The sequence below is a fragment of the Rhamphochromis longiceps genome, linkage group LG9 (assembly GCF_057381845.1).
Source record: "Rhamphochromis longiceps isolate RC_006_pf linkage group LG9, R_longiceps_female_GT1.1, whole genome shotgun sequence".
In the NCBI taxonomy this organism is placed as follows: Eukaryota; Metazoa; Chordata; class Actinopteri; order Cichliformes; family Cichlidae; genus Rhamphochromis; species Rhamphochromis longiceps.
Window position 1 is genome coordinate 3,509,791 of NC_140565.1, and position 22,300 is coordinate 3,532,090.

Below are 22,300 nucleotides of genomic sequence, written 5' to 3' on the forward strand. Positions count from 1 at the left end.
TCATCTGTTGTGCTACAATAATTTGGAACTGGCTTAATGTTTAAAGGTAGTGTGATAAAGATAAGAATGAATTTTGTCATTGCTTTAACAGATTAACGTTTCTTTACGTCCTCAGCATAAAACGTTTGATACAAAACAACAACAACAACCATCGATGGTACAGGCTGGCACATACACTACAAACAATATGCATCTATCCATGTCATTGATATTAATAAACAATAAATAAATACAAATGCTACGTGCATTTCAAAGTACATTATTTCAGTAAAGAAAACAACATAATTGAATATCTCTACATTTCCATTCATCAACTTTTATTGTTTTCATTTGATATGTTTTACATTTATTCATTTATCTCCTGCTTTGCTATTATGGCTGCAGAGAATAAAACAGAACATGAAGTAGTTGGCTTGGGTCTATTTTGTCGATTGTACTCATTAATTACTTATCCAGTACAGGTTTGCAGGGAGGGCCGGAGCCTGTCCCAGCTACCGCAGGGTGAGAGGCGGGTGCACCCTGGACAGGTCGCCAACACAGAGTGACAGACGACCACCGGCACTCACCTAACCCCACTGACGGCATGTCTTTGAATCATCACCAGTGGGTACAGTCGTAATGGGTGATGGCTGAATAGAATAAAGCTGCTTTGCATTGCTGCTTCGTTCACACGGAGTTGTCACAGCACGTAGCATCACATATTTGATTGGCAGATTTTTATGGCGGATGCCCGTCACAACCCCAAAGGCATTTGTGTTCTCCCCCAGGATGGAACCGGGGATCTTCGACTCGTTAGGACTAACAGAACCTGCCCGAGATGCCAGTCATCACTGATGAACTGCTTTGCATCCCTTAAGAAGTCTGACCTCTGTAACAGTGCACAACATGTAATGGCTGCCATATTGACTCAGCATGAAATCAATAGTGATAAATAATTCTTTGAGAGTTAAGAGGTGAACCTGAGTCAAGCAAAATGTTTTCCTCTGTCTTCCTGGAAGAGAAAGGAGTGTTTGTGTTTCTCTGAACTCATGCCTGATAGAAACGGGCTCAGGATCTGACACATCGCTGAGGACCAGAAGTTCGCTCGGTTCTTAGCTCCTTCAAAATAATTCGTAATGAGCTCAAACTTATTACGTTATAAAACTCTGTTGGTGAACAGCAGGAACTCATTTCAAGTTTGGACAAACTACGACCTGACCACCTGCCTGACTGCACGCTCGTCTGCCAACACGCTTTCCGAACACTGGAGGAATATGAGCATGCTGACCTGTGACTGATGCCTCGATGTAAGCTGAGTCAATCCCAGCCAGTCGAGTGTGGTTCAGACTGTTGATGAGTGTTAGCACGCTCATCAACAGGGAATCATCATTTCAACGACTTTACAGTAAAATACATTTAGTCCTACATAATCAGGATGGAAGTGTTACAGGCAGGTCTGGATATTTACCAGTGTGGTGCTGAGTGCTGATGGCTTCCAATCCTAAATGCTTCCATCTGTGTGGCAGAGTGTACGGCTGTGTTCTAGTCTTGTATAGTTAAACATTTAAGCACCCCTCAATGGGCTGGGAGGTGTGGGTCCAAATGAAGCTTTAGCTCGTTTTCTTCCTTTTGAGGAAACTACAAAGCAAAAGAAACTAATGAAGTCAAGGATTTATTTACCATACTGTCTAACAAACAAATGAAAACCCAAAGTTGTGACAGTGACGTAAGATTTGGTACAGATTTTATGTCACTCGCTCACTGAGTTACACACCCACTGCCCTTGCTCTGCGCCTTGGAGACCTAATACGTAGGAAACATCCACAGACCCTAAAGGGAAACGTATAAGGGAGTTCTGTAATGAATAGATGGCAGTCGTCCCGCCCCTCCTACCAAAGAGCCAATAAGTGACGAGCCAGAAAGCAGCAGGTGCAGCAGATCGTCTCATCGTAAAGATGTTTCCTGCCGTTCATGAAAACATGTACCTATCATAAAGAACTTGTTCTTAAACGGACTCTGGTGCACTGCAGTAAAACAGCCGTCTGCTGCCAGACTGAGCACAGATAATATCTCACTGATTCCCTTCAGGTGGCCGAGCATGTGACAGCAGTCTTGTCCTGACAGGTAAATATGACTTGTGAAACAAGGCACAGACAGCTTTCCACCCACACGCCTTTTCAGTGCTGGGGTGTAGCTAAGTTAGGAGTGATAATCTATAACTTACACCAAAGTGATCTACTTCAGACTTCACCGAGAGAAATGCTGAAACGCACCAGCTGGCCCTCCGTGTTCCTGACATCAAAGCTGCAGCGTGGCAGCTGAGGGATCAAGAAGAGCAGGTCGGGCCGAGCTCAGGAGGAAAGGACGCACATTCAAAGAAAAGCTTCAACTTCTCAGGTTTGAAAGAACGGGGAGGCCCCACTGTGTAAGGATTATGACGGAGTCCCACACTAAACTGCCGTCTGCATTGTTTGGCTGCACACAGTCACATGGATGATGGATTTCCTCTGCTTCCTGATTCCTAGACAGAGGCTGGAATGACCTTAAAGACAGTATCCTGCTTTAGTCAGATGATCTGACTGTGGAGCACTGATCGGCTTTCCTAAATCCCACTTCTAACCTAATCTAATATTGAGTTTCACATGACTGCTGGGGGCTTTCTCTGACATAGTTTCAGATTTTAAAACAATCGTGATGTCAGCCATGGTGAGGTGAGTGTTTCAGGTGTCAGGATGAAGAGAACGAGGGCAAGGATGACACTCCACAGCCTGAGAAGAACACAGACAAACTCCATCGCAGTAACTAAGAACTTGTTTTTCCTTCCACCCTTCCCTGCCTGCCTCATTATTTCCCTCCTCAGCCCTTCCTTCCTTTATTTCTTCCTTCCTAAGTCTCTCTTTGGGCATTTTTAGTCTTTTTTTAATGAACATCAACCAATCAGATATTAAACAAGAGCAGACCAACACTCACAATCCTACAAGTTTGTATTATTTTAAGATTAAACCCAGACTGATCTTTTTTCCAACCCTGAACCAGTCGGTTTGTTGCTGAAGCCCAGCCAAGCTGTCCTGGCTCCTCAAAGATATATGACTGCAGAGTGAGCATTAAACCTAAAAGTACAAAAACACTAAATAGATTAACACACACAGATCAAAGATTTACTGGACGTAAGTATAAAAGCCTGGGCTGCAGAGCCAGCACCGACCGAGCCTGGTTTCAGACCTCTACCTTTAGCCACTGAACGCAGCGCTGAACATTTTCGTAGTTATTCTGAGCATGAAAGGGAAACTTTTATGAATGAGTTTCTACTAAACTGCATCCGCAGCATTAAACAGCAACCAGTGCCTGATGCCAGAGTGGAGCAGCCACAGCTCTTTACGGCTGTCATTTCATGTAGTTTACATCACACCAACCTCGTCAGTAGGTTTGACCTTACAGATGTGTGGCTGTGACAACAGAGCCAACATCGCTTTTGACGAACTAACAAATCTGGGGTTGAGCCAAACCTCATCCAGCTAAAGCATTAAGGTGCAGGTTTCCTGCTCTGTGCAGTGCATGCTTATTTGCACAGGACTGGTATTATTAGAGGAACCTGTGGGTTAGAAAATACGACTCCTGTGAAATAAACTCCTACATCTGCATTTCACGACAGGTTTACACCAGCTAAACAAAAGCTACCCTTTATAAATATGGGACAACTGTGGAGTCTGTTGTCTAAGCTAATCCCATGTAAGTGTGCCATGTGTGTAATTTGTAAAGTAAGAGTTGTTTGCACCCTCAGAGACGACGTTACCCTGGTTACCTGACCTTCACTCACTGTTTGATTTAGAGTCTTTAGGTTAGGAAAAAGGAATCTTCTTCATAACAATAAGAGACCTTTTCATTCAAAGTTTCACAACATTTACCCCACAAAGACCTGTCACATATTTTATGCTACTTTACTCTCTGATATGCTCAACAATTCTTTTCATTCTTGGGGGAAAACAGCCAAATGTTTGAAGCTGCGGACACTCGACGTGTGTCAACAAATGCTTTTAGTTTTTTAGATCACCTGTCATTTCAGGGAGTGTCCGTGCATGCTTTGGGCTGATTATTTATTTAAACACATGCAATCCAACAAAAGATAAAAGCAGCATTAGTAATTCCACCCAAGCTTGAGAGATTTAAAACAGGAAATAAACCTCAGCACTGTATGATCATCCTTCACATGCTACAGTAGTGGAAAAGAAGGAGAAGAAACCAATCCAGCGACTGCACATTAACGAGTTTTCACCATACATGAGCCGACCTACGTAACAGAAAGGTCTCAGTGCGTGGCCAACAAGCTGTAAGAGAATAAGCTTCACTCTGGAAATTTATTATGACAATAAATGCAGCTGGCAGCCTGTGACGATGTGCCAGCGACAGAACCAGTTCAGCCAGACACGCAACGCCCACAAACATGCTCCTCACCAATGATTAGGCCTGTTCGATATAACCATATATATCAGCTGACGATATAAAAACGTCCATCGTTATCTATGATGCCATCGTTTGTTTCGTGGTGTCGTAAAATAAACTGTTTACAGCGATATTTGTTCATGGTTCTGATGGTGACTGTAGTGACTTTATTCATGTCTTAAAGTTAGCAGTTAGACTCTATAACTCCTCAATCACGATGTCATAAGTCACTGGACACTGTGAACATCCACGGTCACCACTTCATGCATAATGGACTTTCCATGACCTTCCAAGCTATATAGTTTATGTCTTCCATATTTCCAACTATATCCACAATCACATACTGTGTATGCTACCATTGTATATAGTGTGTTATCTTACTTTTTTTCATTGATTGTACTTAATTGTATTTTTGTATTTCCTTCATATATCTGTACCTGAGCTGAGGTGATGCAAAAATTTCCCCGCTGTGGGATCAATAAAGTCTTATCTTAAGTTCTCTCTTTCTCTTATATTTAATATAACCACACAGACAAGTGCCTGTTTTTACGTGTTGTCGTTAGCAACAATGACGGTAAAACCATCGTGGCTCTGCTGTCCGCTTGTTTGTTTTCTACTAAACCTTTCACAATAAAGCTCAAGATCCTGTTGAGACTTTTCAAAATAAACTGAATCACGTGAAAGATGCAGAGAGTTTACAGATGAGAAGAAAAAAAGAGCCGTCAGGTGCTAAAAAATAAACCTTAGACTCAAACTTTTAAAGAAAATGTCGGCCGTTACAACTTATGTCTAAAAATGTATCGTTTCATCGGTTAAAACACTCGACTGCAGCTACACCACGCGCAGCTGGAAACACTTCACGCAAGTCGAGCTGCCCGAGATTCACAGAATTTACAGAAAATGAGGGCTGCACGATTAATCGTTAGAAAATTGCGATCTCGATTCATACTTATGTGCGATCTCATTTCCAAATGACAACGATTTAAAAAAAAAAAAATAAGACGACGATTGTACCGCATTTTGATCCGGGACGTACTCTGCATGAAAACAAGCGCTCACTCTTCCTGCTCAACAAATGACAAGGGCGGAGCCTTATACCACGTGATACAGAAGCTGTGCCGTGTGATGCTAAAATTAGCAGGAAAAAACCACGGAGAGCACGTCAGGGATGACGAGAAAGTGACAGGAGAAAATCCGTCCCGGTCAACCACCCAAACATCAATAACGGGAACCTTATACAGCGCTTCCCTATACACGTCGAACTCCCGCAGGCACAAAGACATTACGGAGGCTATCACTTATCACCTGACCAAAGATATGGCTCCATCAACACTGTGCAAAACGAGGGATTTAGGAAAATGATCAACACCCTAGACAAACGCTACACAGTGCCGTCCCACAACTATTTTTCTATTGTTGCACTACCTGCTCTGTACACGCAGCGTCGAGCAACGGTGGAGACGGAATTTCAAGCAGTACAACATTTTGCGGCAACGACAAAACGTGAGACATTTGTTGTTTTATGTTTATTTATTGTTTTTATGTTCAGTCTCAACTGTTACTAAGTTGATGTGCAGTTAATAAGTGCAATAAATATTTATACTGGAAAAGAAAATGGTGAGAGAATCGTGATCTCAATTCTAAGCCAAGAAATCGTGATTCTCATTTTATGCAAAATCGTGCAGCCCTACAGAAAATATTACATTTCTGTGATTTATATCGTTGTCAGGACGATAAATGTCTTATATCGGGATATGAGACTTTGGTCATATCGCACAGCCCTACTAATGATGCAGGATTGAAAGTCAGTCTACTCTGATACGCCAACATTCAGTTTTCACAAGGTTACAGAAGCCTTGTGTTGGTGACGAGGTATGTGACCAGGCAAAGCTGAAGTGTGGCAGGTGCCACAGTCGGTGAAGGTAACCACAGCAGTGAGGTCCATAAATATCTGCACAGAGACATTCTGGTACGTTACCACACTGACTTTAAATGAAACAACTCAGATAAAGTCCAGACTTTCAGCTTTAATCTACTAGATGGTCTCTTTTCACTCCCTAAACAAATCTTAGTTGTCACACTGGATTTTGGCACACAACTGCAGTTTTTCTTACAGTGTTTTCAGCCGTGGATCTGCACTGCCTACTTCAGCAGTGGGCTACCATCAAGTCCCATCTCAGAGTTTTTCCAAGAAATTCAAACTGTGCACAGCTTTAAAACTACTGAGTGGTATTTGACTTTGGCAAGAGGCAGCTGGGTATTACAGTGATGGAATTAATTATTTGATCCCCTGCTGAAATAATCAGTTCCTACAGCTGTAATTGTAAGAACTGGACAGCCTCCGATTTTGATGGTAGTTTCATTTTAATGGAGAGACAGAACAGAAACAGAAAATCCAGAGAAACGTGAGACAAAGGTTACAAATCGATTTGCATGCCTTTGAGGAAATAAGTATCTGACCAGAACGTTGGCTTCCACAGACTGTGTGCATGTGTGCGCACAGATCACAAACACTCCGAGTTACAGATCCTGATCTCTACTGGTTATGTTTATCAAGCCGTCCACAGAACCAGGTTTACAACATTAGGAAATTGCTGCAGTACTTAGTGCAAAACATACTGTAAGATAGGGCTGAACGATATATCGCATTTGCGATAATATCGCGACATGATCAAGTGCAATTTTCTAACCGCAAAGGCTGCGATTATACTGCGATTATATTATACAATTCATGGGCTGCATCCTCCTGAGGCCGCATTTGTAGACCGATTACGTCACAGCGACGCGCCGAAGGCTGTCCAAATTACTACCATATCCCAGAATTCATAGCGCGGCCCAGCCAAACTCCAGTTTCCAGCAATGGCGGCCGCTACTAAGTTTTAAAATTACTCATACTAATCTTTCAGGGTCACAAAATAAACTTTTAACATATTTTCAGGCGAGAAAGTAGTTGTGTAAACATCAAATATCTGCTCGGTTTATCAAGATATCCCATATTTGCAAAAGTGCTTCGACGTTTTCAGAGGCGTCTGCTACCCACCAGCTCGACAGCTAGCCGGGAGCTCGAGGATTACTGATGCGGCCGAGAACGGCACAACTCCCGGCACATCATTTTCAGATCACCGCGGAGTTTCGCTGCTCGGGTTAAACGTAATATATAAGTCACTTAGACAACCTAAAAATGTTATTGTTGGGCTTTTTTCAGTGTTTTGTTTGTTCGTGAGTAAATCGGTTTGGCTGAGATTAAAGTTATTAGATTAGATAAAATAAAACTTTATTAATCCCCCGGGTGGGTTCCTCCTTGGTTTTCACACAGCTGACTAAACGTCAAACAGAAAACTTATTAAACAGAAGTATGAGACAGTCGAGAATTTACGCCAGTGTCTGGTTATATTTTAGATAGCAAGAAGCAGACGGCCGAGTTTATTAAACTCCACCGAGACAGCGGTGACGCTAATCAGAACTAGACCGTCCAATTTCACGCCTTTAAACTTTAAAGGCGTGTTTGTGTGTGTGTTTATACAATTGCTATTATGTTTGCACTTTATGTGTAATGTTACTGACTGCAGAGATCAGTAAGATGTGTGTATTTTTTATTTAATATTATTTTTTAATTGAATGACTGTCTAGTAGTTCACAGATGTCGAAAAACTGAGTGTGGTAAAGCCACTGATTTTGTTTATGTATATTTCTGCAATCTGCACATTGTACTGACTTTCATTTTAATGTTTACACCAGGGTTCCTTGTCAGCACTTTATGCTCAGATGTTTGTAAGCTAAAAATAAACTATTGTGTATGTTCAAATATACTGTTGTGATTGAAGAAGTTAAATAAAAATGTCAGTCATCAATTCATGCATCACCTCATGTCATCATAACAGAGGTCTGTCTTCCAGGAAAGAACAGTTTAAAATTAATGTAATATAGTATTGGCCATACTATATGATGTATTGCTTGTCTTTGTTTAATAATACAGAAGACAAAGACCTTAAAAAATAATCGCATCGCAATCGCAATATTGGGGCAAAAAATCGCAATTAGATTATTTTCCATAATCGTTCAGCCCTACTGTAAGACAACACTTAAATAAACATAAAAATTAAAAGTGCTAAGCAGACAGATATACGATCAGTGCAAACATGGAGCAGATGCAGAGAACACCGTGCAGGGTCGTGTGTTTGTGGTGCCAACAGTCATACGGTTGTTGTTCACGAGTCCAGAGGGGAAGAAACTGTACGAGAGGTTTTGGTCCCTCTATTCATTCCTTCTATCTCAACCTCTCCACAGTCATGAGCAACACCAAAGAGCTGCCAAAGGACGTCAGAGACAGGATTTTAAACCTGCACAAGGCTGGAATGAGACCATCAGCGTGAAGCTTGATGAGAAGGACGACAACTACTGCTGCGAATATTCACAAATGGTTCAATAATCGGGCCAACAACCGTCAGAAAAATATTTTTTCCCCTGCTGAATTATTTCCCCCAAATGTAAAAGTGGCCAGACAGTGGCAGATGTCCTGTAATAGAATATGAAAAGTTGGGAACTTGTAGAGTTATAAAATAGGAAGAGAAGAAACCAGATGTTCCAGTGGAAACGTGGGCTCTGGCAGACGCTCGGTGCTGCCGTTCTTCTATCAAACAGATGTAGTAAAAGACTTTTGAGGTACTTTCTCTTCTGAACAAGAGTAAAACATAAAAAACTGTTTCAGCGACACAGAGAACAGGAGATGTGCATCGTACCCTAGAAAGGAAATGATCAGACACAAACACCCAGTGTTTCAGCCACTCCTGTGAAAGCTGGAGTGGCAGTAGCTCACCAAACAGACTGTTTGATAACCGTCAGGGCTGCGGGTGGACTTACAGCATCAGGACATTGTAGGGATGTGACTGGATCAGGTCCATAATCATCCAGGGCCTTAGATCAGTCCCACCTCTTATTTCCCCACCACTCAGTAATCTGGCTGCTACAGGATTGGAGAGTAATCTGGATAGAAGGAGTGATGAAGGGAGGGAGGCTGCTACCGAGGGTCAATCCTCTGCTGTCAGTCCTCTTTATATCAATTTCTGTGATAAATTCACTGCTAAACTGCAGTGCAGGTGGAGGCGCAAGGTTGCATGTAAAGGAGGCAATGCACACGTGCTTGGAACAGCAGAATAAAAAAAGTTACCAAATGACATTCAACACAGAAAACCTGCAGAAACACCTGATGTGACGCAGCATGCAGAATCCAAGCCCACAATCTACTCATATAGATGCTCAATACTAGAAGGTGTTTGGTAAAGATGCAACCTGATAAATACTCAAATACATCACTCTGGTAAATATATATATATAATTAACTTGTAATAAAAACTGTAACCGACTGATTGACAGCATTAGCGCCGCAGGCTAAACGTGGAAGGTTTCCAGCATCACTAAGTTTCGCTGACTGACTGGCCAGCTCACACGAGGCTGCACTGAGCGGCTCATCATCGTTTTGAAGCTCACACATCAGAACCCGTTCAATAAAACTTTCCAGACATAGTTTTAGTTTTCTCTGCAGACAATGACGCAAAGAGGACGCATGTGGGCAATAACGGAAAGCCCGGTTGTTCTTGATTACATCACTACTAGGCTGTTCCTGTGCTGTGTCACATATAGTGATGATGCAATCCTGTTGCCCAAAGAACGACTAGCTTGACGACAGAATGAAGCTGTTAGGAAAACTGAGCAAGCTCCACCCACTAATTAAGATGGACAGATGTGGGTTCAAGCTGGAAAGTGATTGGTGCATTAGGGATGAAGCTAAATTCATTTTTTTGCTTTTAATTGCAATTTGGCATCTCTCCTCAAACCTGGTTGGAACGCTCCGAGACAGCCGAGGTTTGACATACGGACGATGTGCTACTGCGTTAAGAATCCTCTACAGGTACGACAGTTACAGCTTTATTCTTGGCTAACGAGGCGATGCTATTCAGCAACTATCAGCGGGACGATAACTATGACTCGGCATGATGGTGCAGTCCCCACCCAGTCTGCTCCAAGGAAACAAACCTTCACTGTGACATATGACAGAATTCACCACACTATCCTTGAACATTTGGCCAGAGCAAAAACAGTGTGACACAGCAGATAAATGTGGGACAGTGACATCAGCAAATCCATCTTGTTTGCAGATATGCTGACATCAGTCAACACGGTTCTCACACTGATATCCAACCTATACTGTGTTGCTACCCAATTTCTGCCATAATAGGGAAAGCCTGGGGTTTATTCTTTAAATATTAAACAGCCATTAGCAACATTAAGAGCAGTGTAACAGTGTAACAAGCTGTGATAAGAGTTAAAACAACAGTGCCAGCAGATACAGCATCCCTCTGAAAATTGGATGTGTCATGGATGAGAGTGCGTGGCAGGCAGAGGGGTCTCACAGAGACTACAACACGTGCAGCTGCAGACCAAAACATTACTCAGTGAATATTCCTCTGAAAGGGTTCGATAACAAATAGTTCAATGCTCAGTCCATACAACTCCTGAAGCTTTTGTGCTACCTATAACTATCCTTTCCACACACACACGCACACACATGCACACCTACTACAGAGGAGCCAGCATAAAGAAGGTTTCTCCAATAAGTCTGAAAACCAGTGTGGGCCACTGTTCCTCAAGTAAAGCTGAGCATGTTCAACGGTCTGCTTGCTACACATTGCTTTCCTCACACACTGTACATAAAAGACGGACGTTGCAACCATGACATCTGCTAACGGTTGAACTCTGCATTATAAAACACAAACACGAGTTTTAGTCCTTCACCACACTGGTTTTTGGACCAAGATGTGACCGTATCTGGGCATGAGGGTGGGGTGCCAAGTTTTCAGCTAAAGCTATGAGGAAAATCCCACAGACCATACAGTTTTTATCCACAGAGAGTGAAAGAGAGTGCTTTTTAAAAATATTGGTATGTTGAGCATTTTAATGTTAGACTCCCTTTGGGAGCCAGCTTCAAAAGTGGCTACTAGAAAAACTGCACTTTGGCACTTGCTGCGTTAGTTTCACTTTTGTTTTTTTAGCTGTGGGAAAAACACATTTTTTACCATGACTGGCCATGCCATACCATGACAAAAAAAAGCTGCAATCTGTGCATGAAATGAAGTGCTGGCTGCTCAAAATGTCTTGACAGGACAGCTCGCGTAGTCTGTCCTCCTCGAAGCTCGGAGGAACCCACTCCCATATGCTATGCACTCTAACAGCACAGTGTAAGGAGGATTGTTTTTATTCACGGGGTCGTTCTTGCAGAGTGCCAATGAATGGGCAGATGCGACAGAAACATATAAAGGGGAAACTTGCGTAACAGTGTGGAAGTCTGCTGTGACAGTGCAACTTCACCATGCTGTCTCTATAGCGGTCGGGAACAGTGGCACGGATGCACGCGATCTACTCACTACTGTGATAATACGAAGGCAAAGCGGACATTCAGAGGGAGAAACAAAACCTAAAAAACTAACGACAACAATACCACCATGGTGCTAACTAGCCTAAAGCATAAGCGTGCTAATTCTGCAGACTTCTTCTCAGAAAGTAAAAGTGTCCGAGGCGCACCTGAAGGCAGCATTAACCTACACCCGTACTCAGTCCCTGCTGCGATGCGCCCTGTGAGCTCACTCATCCAAAATCACCGTCAGTTCACTGCAACAAAGACTGCGGCTTTCCGCCCACCGACCCCGCGCTCAGTGCACACACCGGGCGTTACCACACAAAACGGGACGTTCATTTTTCAGCGTCACTCACCGTTAGTTGTCTCCTTTTTGACAGTTTGTCTAGAGTCTCCGAGCGTCGCTGTCACCGCTACGATCCGCCCACCCAAGAGTGTACGCTGCATAAATATGCCCCGCCCCCAGCACTGCCTCTACTCCAATCGCAAAACGATACCGCGAACTGGCTCTCATTTTAACCAATCGCACGAAGACTAAAAGTCTGCTTGACGGCCTTACTGTCCAATCAAAACGTCTGAATCCCGGGAAGATCCCTTTCTCACCGTGTTGGCTTTTGACAGACACCGTGTGCATTCAATAGAAAAGTTTGACTCCTTTTACGGGACGGTGCCGGTCCAATCGCCTCGGGGAACGAACTCTGGATACGGCCGCGGCCCAGGAAGACGCCCTACACCGCCCCGATCAGAGGAATGTTACCAAGCGGCTAAACAGGAATCACAGGAACTACAGAAATTACAGAGACCCAAGGGGAAGTGTAACCCACACGCGTCCACTAATGTTGATGGTATAAATACAAGTAGTTGACTTTGACTGTGTTGCTTTTGGGGGTAGTGGGGACAGAAGTGACAGCCGATTTAATTTACTACAACTCGCCACCTAATCTGCTGGATCTGATTCACAAACTGGAGCAAGGAAGCGTGTCTTCTCTGGGGGTGAGATTGCAAAAAGCCACAGAAAAATCAAAAGCGGGAAAAATGCTCCACTTGACATAGTGCAGGTCTATAGTGACGCCTTGTGGTGGAAAGCTTACCTTACCGCCACCTGCTTGGCCGTAGAGTGGTTACAATACTCCAGACCTGCTCGTGCATATACACACATGCAACTATATAAATTCATCTCTTGTCAAACTTGTGCTGTTTACAAAATACACCCAAAGTTTCAGGAGCTTATAGAACTACCTTTAGCAGTCATAACTTGTATCAGTCTCACATGGCACTGTGGACGGATTTTAATCCACTCTGCTTTACAGTGTTGCTTCAGTTCATTGAAGTTCGTGGACATTCATTTTTACGCAGCACTCTTAAGGTCCTGCCACAGCATGTAAGTCAGGTTGAGGTCTAAACTTTGGGTCATTGCAACACCTTGATTTTGTTCTTTTTCAGCCATTCTGATGTAGATGTGGTGCTGTGGTTGGGATCATTGCTCTCTTGCATCACCAAGCTCTGGCCAAGCTTTAGCTCAATCATCATATTTGATCCTAGAAGACTTTAGTACACAGAGGTCTCCATAGTTGACTCAGTGACTGCGAGCTGCCCAGTCCTGCCTCTGTGAAGCATCGTCCCTCCATCACTTTACTCAACTCCTTGTATGAAGAGTGATACCACAGCACTGATAGTGGTTTTACCACATGTGATGCTGTGCATTATGGCCAAACAGCTCCACACTGGTCTCATCTGTCCTAAGGTCATTGTTCCAGAGGTCTTGTGATTTGTTCAGATGAAGCTTTGTAAATGTATATTTTTTAAGAGGTGTTTCTCCCTTCCAAAAAAAGCCATATTTGCTTTATGTCTTTGTAGTTGTACTATTATAAACATTGACATTTCACACATTAACTGAGACCTGTAGTCTGAGATGTAGCTCTTGGGTTTTATGCATTTTTTCTGATAACGTTTGTCCTTTGCTGAAGTCCGTCTATCTTGAATGTTTCCCACGTGTGAATATTTTTTCTTGCTGTAGAATAATGGACTTGAAATTGTATATTTGTATATTGTAATTATAACTCTTCCCAGATTGCTAAGAACCAACAATTGCTCTTAGGCAGATCATTGCTGATGCCTTTCCTGCTTGGTATTGCATTGACACACACCTGAATGCCCCGACCTGCTGAAACATCTGTCTTTGTAAAGGTGCTCACACTTGAGTCAAGTGCATTTGATTATCAGCACCTGGCTGCTGTTTAGCCTTGTAATTCCTCTGGGAGCAATAATCGTGTACATAGTTTTACACAACTGCGTAGAATCCTGTGAAAACGTGCTTTTTAAAGCAACCTCACACAAAAGTAACCGGTCCGATTTAAAGGTGTTTTTCTGTGCTAAAATGTTCGAGAAGTGTCAAAGCAAATGTCACAGAAATCAGTCCAGTCACAATGAATCTGCTTTCAAAGAGGTTTATTGAAAGAAATAATTTTCAAATTTTATAAAGATCAACCATTTGCTTATGCTATCACACAATCAGAACCTGGAGCATCACCGTTTCCCCTCCAACCTTTTGCAGTCTTTGACATGAATCATTAGTGCTTTGGACAACCCAGATTTTCCTAAAAAAGTTGGGTTTATGTGTAACATGTAGATTTGCTGCAGTTCAGCACCTGGACTCTTACTGAAGAGCTGTGCTGTTGGAACACTTGCAGAATGTTTGTCATTGTCCTAATGAATGTGGACAATGACAAAGGCCTTCATTGAAATAGATATCATCAGGATGGCAGCAGGCCCTCTGGAAACATTGTAACCATGCTTTCTTTTTAAACCCAATCGTGTGACTGGTTGCCTGACATATGTAGGAGCTAGACAGGTTAAAAAACTGTTCAGTATTTGATGTCATGTTTGTGGTTTCAATTCTGTTTTTGTTTTTTACATGTTACACATTTTCCCAATTTTGTAGAAACGGGTTTTCAGAACTGCTTCACTGGCGAGCTTAGCGTTACTGTTTTATGGCTAAGCAGTATTCCATAGACTGCCAGAGTACACAAGATTAAAAAGTACTGGTTTTGATGGGACATGTCATGACTTCTAAGCAAGATGCGTTAAAGATATGCTATTGCTAAGAGGTTTCACCACGTCACACTTAAACAGCAAGATGTGGTCCAAAAATGCATTTCATGTAGGTGTACTTTATTTACCTCCCCAGGCGAGACAGCCCGGAGACCAGATTTGGGGAATCAAGTGCTTCAGGATATTTTGGAAACGGTCAACAGTTCTGCCCAGGACTGCCACACATGCATCACTCTGTTACAGTGGTTTGCAACCAAAGATACAAGTATACAATATAATATTGTATCATCTAAGATCACTATGTTTGCAGCTATTCAGTACCCCGCTCTTCCATGACCTGGAAGTAGTATGTATATATGTATTATATAAATAACAACTCTCCCGTTACCTGGAAGAATTCAGTGTTTCACTCTACACACAGTCTGCAAGCATACAGCAAAAACCAGCTGCTTTGCACATCAAACCTTCTCTTTGCCGGATGATTTTTCAGTGCAGCATGCAAGTAAAAATGTGTACAATATTAAAAGTCTTTAGCTTCATCACCCTCATCACCGTCATCGTCGTCACATCCATTTTTACCATGGACAGCTCCTTGTTTTTTTAAAATAAGAAATCAGAGCAGTCTTTATTTATTTTGTATATTTTCCTCTATAGTATTCTGCATTTCAAAGCATGCCAAAGAAAGTTCGGTTTCTGCATAGTGCTGGCTATACAAGTGCCAAAGAGTTTGATTCCTGTACAAGTAATAGAAGGTGGTATTTACAGGCAGAATAGATCCAGTGTTGTGTAAACGGTACCAAACCCCCCCTCCCTCCTTCAAGTGCGCAAAATATCTACAAATAGCAAGTCTGTGAGAACTCATAGAAAGTAGAAGAGAGCTGAAAAAAGCTCAGCAGTATGGAAGAGCTGTTAAGGGGAGGCATGTGTATTAAGTGCGCAGGCAGTTCTTATCTTTGTGTGTGTGTGTGTGTGTGTGTGTGTGTGTGTGTGTGTGTGTGTGTGTGTGTGTGTGTGTGTGTGTGTGTGTGTGTAAATGCAAAGGGGAAGAAGCACTTGCCCCCACAAGTCAAAAACTGCCCACAAACCAAAACATCCCCCCGCCCCCTCCCTTGGTGTCTTTTTTCTTGGAAAGTGCACCCTCTATTGTTATAATATGCAGTATGCATACATAAATGTGTCCTCTAGCACTAAGGTCTACCGTCACATACAAGGTCAGGGAGGAAGAGTCGACAACAACCACATTCTAGTTTTGAGGTCATAGTTCTGAATGTAAAGATACAGTTCAGGCCACTAGGTGACTGTCATTGAACACTAACAGAAGACTCACTACAGTATGAGATGGCAATGGGAGCCCACTGCTGAAAGACACCACTGACTGCACTGTCAAAAAAAGAAAGAAAGAAAGTGTTGTAAAGCAGCCAGGTCCACTGGGTCGAGGATAGTTCTTTGTTTCCTGGAGAGCACAGGCAGGGACTGCTGGTAGGAACAAACCAAACAAAACTGGTGATGGCAGTGAAACCAGGTACGGTGCAGTAGTAAGGAGAGCTCAGCAGATTTGGTCAGTGTCACCTTAACAGCTTTAAACACCCGCGATGCTTTCACTCACGCTTCGACTATAGAATACTGAAAAGAAGGAAAAAGCTGCAGTCCATCTGAAAGAAGCTGGAATCCCTGTTTCCAGAGTGCCGTCACTAAACAGCATCAATCGTCCTAACAAACCCATCACGCCCTCGCCAATCAAGTCACTTTAAAAAGATCTTTGTTTACAGTTACGCTCAATCCAGCTGCATTTCTGCACTTAACTCAAATGACGACAATCTTTTGGGAGTGAAAGGGCTGGATTAGAGTTTACAATGTCACCAGCAGTGGTTTGTTCACAGCACGGGCTTGCTTTGGTTCAAACTTAAAGTGCACCTTTACGAAGCGGCTGCACACGCACGGCCCAATCACCGCACAGACACCGGCAATTTCCACTAACGGGTGAGAGATACCGAATGTGGCCTCGACTGCAGGCAGGAGTTGATTGAGAATTTTTTAGTGTACAATAATGTTAATTAAATATGGATAAATACTGAATAAATATCGACACAGAGTGAACAAAAGAATGACAGAGCACAGAGAGCCGTTACATGCTGAAACAGTGAAAAACCCACAGACACATAATCCTACGACAATAAATAAACACCGTAGACCCACAGTGAAATACAATCCTCACACTTCTGCATTAAAGGGGAACTCTGCTGAAATGTGACCGCGCATCCAATTTGTTTCTTTCTGATTGGTTGGTTTTGAGTTCTTTGAGACAAAGGAAAATCAGACCTGTGACATCGGCGACACATTCCTGAGTCTTTATTAAACATCTGCGCTGTTTAAAAATAATAATGATAATAAAGTGCTTTAAATTCAAATGGACGTGGTTAAGCTGCTACAAGTCTCAACTCTTTAAAGGACTATTGCACTTCAACAACAAGCTTGCCCTCTTCCTCCATTACAACTTTTGATTTTGTAGTACAGGAAAGGGTCTTTCCATGTAACTGCGTATAAGGGAAGACACATTTTGAAGACGTTATGGGTGTTTGTTTTCCTTCATCTTGAGAACTTAAAAAGACTGTGCAAAAGTGACCATTAATGCAGAAAAACAGCCTGGTTTTTTCCCCGAATATACAGGAGTATCCATCACCTTTTATGATTTTAAACACCTGTCTGCCCAGAGCTATCTGGGTGTGCTCCAGGGTGTATCTCATATCCCTGGACTGGTGTTGTTCCTGTGTCATCACTGTAATGTTAGTCCAGGTTTGTTGGTTTGTTAGTGACAGTTTTTAAAATCATTAGCTAACTTCGTGGGGTAATGCTAGCTGAATACTCAGATGATGTCATTGGTCAGATGCAATGTTGATGGGACCAACATCATTGCCCCTCCCTGAGCCTGGTTCTGCTGGAGGTTTCTTCCTGTTAAAAGGGAGTTTTTCCTTCCCACTGTCGCCAAAGTGCTGCTCATAGGGGGTCATATGATTGTTGGGTTTTTCTCTGTATGTATTATTGTAGGGTCGACCTCACAATATAAGCGCCTTGAGGCGACTGTTGTTGCGATTTGGTGCTGTATGAATCAAATTGAATGATAATGCAGGATGAACACCAACAGGGATATCAGATTGAACAAGATCCAGACTCCACCTTTACTCCATATGACCAGTAATATCTTTTAGAGTGTATGCGTCATCTTCTATATCACGTTAGGAAAAGTGTTGCTGTTTATTCCTTCATAGATGTTCTCTTTTTGACACACAGTTTGTAAGCTCAGTGCACGCCATTCTCCGTAGGCCATTTACAGTAATTAACGGTGAATCCCAGACTCATCCTCGTGACCCTTACAGTTCTAGTTATACATGCTTCTGGACATCTGGATATGAATGATTTGGCAGTATCGAGCTTTCAGTCATTTCTGTGACGTGTTCTTTTTCTGGGATGCAATGACTGCACAACAAACATTGTGAAGAGTAGGAAATTTACCTTTTGTAGACATTCCTTTGAGCCATAAATGCAACAGACTGACTAACACAGTACAATGAGAGATTTCAAGAAGCTCGGCGTACATCTGAGGAAGAGTCAGAGAATCTCTTGGGGTCACTTCTAAAGAACTGCGCTCTGCTTGAGGTCGGACTCAAACTTCTACGCTCAGCTAAGAGGAAACTGTAACGTGCTCGAACATCACTGTCACTGTCTGTAACTAAGCCAGTTTGCAAGCAGAATGACAAATTGTTGTCCAAGAAGGAAGCCCTTCACCATTAAACTTGGCGAAATTTACCCGAGGCTTGCTTGGAGAAACACCAAGAACACCACCAACTGTTGAGCATGGTGGTAACATCAGTTGAACATTGAACAGCGTGAATATTACAATGAAGGAAACAGACCGTGTCACATTTTTTCCACAACACCTCAAACCATCAGTTGAAAATTGAATGTGACCAGGTGTTTCAACAGGGTAGTAACCTAAACATAAACTAAAGCAAGTGAGATAAACTTTTCCAAAGTCCTGCCCACAAACCAGTGGAAACCGGACCATGCTTAAGAATGCAACCATTTTAGCTGGACTCTACTAATTCTTCATAGAAGAGTTGTCAAATATCCAACCAGATTTATTTTGTGGTTCTACGTCCCAGCTGACCTCGGGACTGGAAATGCCACGATCCTCGATGACATTCACATCACTGTTGTGTGCGTCACCTGATGCGTTAGGTTACAGCACGGGGTTAGGGTTAATCAAAACTGCTTTAGAGTCCACACTGCTCTGTAGCTCTATTCCTGAGCCAGGGAAAGAGTAGCCCAAAGAAACCTTTGAAAGCCCAGTATTGCCTTTACATTCACGTCCATGATGAGCGTCGGTAAACTTTAAAACCACATCTGTACGTGTCTGTCTACAGTATGGCTCATGCGAAAGAAGCACTTATAAACAGAAGGAAATGGCATTATTCATTCAACTGGTTACTGATAACATGTTTACTGTTGCTTTGAACTGATGAAGTGCAGCCTGAAGTGCTGTGGATGGATATTTAAGATGGGCGGCAGCGCCAACAGTTTGAAGCTACGCGTCTTCTTCCCTTGGTCGATAACTGCACTGCATGTAAGGTTAAATGGAACCAGACACATCTCCTGATGTACCTGAACAGAGTCAATCCTGAATCAAAGGACTGTCAAAGAGTACATTTCTAATGAGCTAGAACAAAACTGGTTTGTTTCTAAACGTAATGCATGCTGTGTTTCTAAACTTATCACATGGATAAAGCAGTGGTGTGATGAAGTAATTACAGCCTTTTCATACCTCTGCAAGAATCTGCATTAAAAGTTTGTGACAAGGATGAGATGTTGGGACTCCAAAGTAGGAGGTAATTGAAATAATGCTGTAAAATAACTGTCAGGTGCAGTTTCTCCTTCCTGTGTTCTCTGCAGCTGTAGATGTCAACATTGTAAAGGGTTTGTGCTATCAATTCAAACACTAAACTGTCATTTGCCTGTTTAATGGAGGTGTTCACATCTTCTTTTTTTCTTTCTAGACAAAAACTTGTCTTGGAAATTAAAAACCAACGACCCTTGACAGTGCATGGATGCAAACGTGCTAATCACCAGGCTCTGCAGACAGAAAGACAAAAACAAGGACGAACGCACACATAAAAAGCTTTGGACCTGAACTTATCACACACGTAGTAAGATTAAATCACACTCGCTCCTGTCGTCTTGCCAGTGTTTGCATATTATACTGTACATAGAATAATGGCGCATTCGGCTGGTCGTTGTAAACTGGCAAACTTGTGTAATTACGGCTCACATAACAAACGCTTATGTACATAGTAGAAGCTTTCTGGGTGCATGCTTAGGAGAAAAAGGAACCAATGAAATCTGAGGTAGCAAATTCAACCTACGATAAACTAGAATCACTCGACATGTTTTCCCTTTATGCATGAGCTTTGATGTGACGTTACACATCCAAGTATCCAGTCACTGCTGACTTCATTGTGTCAAAAATAATCCAACACAACTTTGCTGTAAGGTCACAACTCGTAGCTCGTGAAATTAGTAAGCTGTTTTTTGTGTGTTTTTTATTTTTTGGTGCACTGTTCTTGTGGAAAACTTGTAAGTTTGCCAGTTTACCTGTTTGTGACGCTGCCTAAGCGTGCCAAATGTTCTTCACTCCCTAGCAAATCTGTACAATGTTTATGACAGGGCAGCTGATATGTTCATCAAGAAAATTCATGGCTTTTTACCCTCCAGTTCCCACCCCTGAGGTGCAAACCAGCCAATCCAGTGTGCTCTTGGGAAGCGTGGAACATCAGCTCCACCTCTTGGGTGTAGGACTTCAGGGGGAAGGAACCAATGACAGGACGAGACAGCAGGACTCCTGTTAGGCCAGCTAACACTACAATTTACCAGTTTGAGAGTTTATCGGAAGCGCCATGGACATATAGAATAGAATAATCATCGTATCAATAGGATTTTCAGTGCAAGACGTAAATGGCTACTTGTTTCGTCATTCTGTTCAATGTTGTCTTCGATGGTACTTGTCAGTCATCCAACACTGGATACAGCAGTAAAGGGATTCTTCTACAAGTCAGCAGTCGTTTATATGTAAGTCTGAAAAAAGCGACATCCTAAGAAGGACGACTGAGAGGTCCAGACCAGACTATGTTCACTCAGTGTGTGGTTTTGGTTAAAGGTCGTACCATTGTGGGGCTCAGAAAGCTCCAAATGTTTCCCGAGGAGAGGGGAAACATTTGGAGATAATGAAAGGCCTCAACCCCCTGCCTGGCTTCACGTTCTCTGGGCAGTGAGTCCTTATTGAGAGGTTGACAGTGAAGATACAGTAGCTGGGGGCCCTAAAAGGCTAAGTGGCAGGTACAGTAGGTGTCTCCTGAAATCCAAAGTGCCACGTGGAGCGGTGGAACCAGAAGGAACTTAAAGAGTTGCTGAATGCAGCAGTCTCATTTTCTCCGTGTCCCTGCCTTGAGCCCACTCGCCTTCCCCTCATCCCCGTGTCTTCTTTAGCTCCCCCCTGGGTCGGAGCTGTGTCTCTGTGGTGTCCGTGAGTCCAGGGGTGTCTGTGGTTCTTGGAGCGATAGCCTCCGTGGGGTTTCAGGATCCAGTGGTGAGACTCCTGTTGCAGCAGCTGTCCCAGCACCCATGCATACCCCTGAACCAAAATCTAACCCTGCTCCTAAGCTAGAAACTGCACCCTCCCCACTCCCTAACTCTAAACCTAGACCTGATCCTGAACCTGCCACTGAAACGACTCCAGCTCCACCGCCTAGTCCGAGATGCTGGCCTAGTCCGTCCAGTCCAGAAGGGGCGAGCTGGCTCTGGCTTGTGTTGATCAGAGACGTGTCCTGGGGCTGCAGAGAGTCAAGAGCTTTAGCTGGGAACTCCTCAAAGTCCTGGGAATGCAGGATCTGTAGGGAAAGAAGAGAGAGGTCAGTGGGATTGCAATTTGTTCTGTGCTTTTCAAGAACAGAAGAAATTAGTCATGCAAGACTTCATACCTGTGCATGTTGCAAAAAGCCCAAACGTGTGCTTTTGGCTGTGTTGATATGTTAATATGTATGTAAAATGTTTCATGATTGACACGACTGTGTTCAGATCTGCGGAGACAGGCTTGGGTTTGCTGAGTGGGATTACAAAACGTTACAAAACTATGACATCACAACAATGTGATTGGTCTCTTGCAGTGTTGAACCTGGACCACCATTAATTATGATGATCCAGGCACCATATCAACACGGGGGTATCAGATCGTTTGGCTAAAGAGGCCGTCTGCTCTGTGATCACGCCCCTGATGCTGCACTCCAGGATCGTGTCGTCATATCGAAGTTTACATTCTGGACAGACTGTATTTTGGAAACATCATCACATCACTGTTGAATCTGGAGCGTC

At 43.0% G+C, this 22,300-nt stretch overlaps 2 protein-coding genes across 7 annotated transcripts in view; both read right to left on the reverse strand.

The window, feature by feature from the left end:
- The window catches only part of LOC146661547 (uncharacterized), a 109,583-nt gene extending 97,306 nt beyond the window's left edge, over positions 1–12,277 (reverse strand). For 4 of the 6 annotated variants that reach the window (XM_085418032.1, XM_085418029.1, XM_085418030.1 and 1 more), the window contains exon 1: positions 12,187–12,259. Coding sequence is in view for 2 of the 6 variants with exons in the window: in XM_085418027.1 (XP_085274153.1) it covers positions 12,187–12,277 (91 nt within the window). In the remaining 4 variants the exon portion in view is untranslated. Of the gene's footprint in view, positions 1–12,186 lie in introns of all 6 variants that reach the window. The other 2 variants (XM_085418027.1, XM_085418026.1) reach the window with 1 other exon arrangement.
- A 3,556-nt stretch (positions 12,278–15,833) lies between these two features.
- kcnh2b (potassium voltage-gated channel, subfamily H (eag-related), member 2b) overlaps positions 15,834–22,300 on the reverse strand; it is a 278,133-nt gene continuing 271,666 nt past the window's right edge. The window contains exon 22 of the mRNA XM_085418034.1: positions 15,834–21,819. Coding sequence (XP_085274160.1) covers positions 21,415–21,819 — 405 coding nt within the window. The 3' untranslated portion in view covers positions 15,834–21,414. The remainder of the gene's footprint in view (positions 21,820–22,300) is intronic.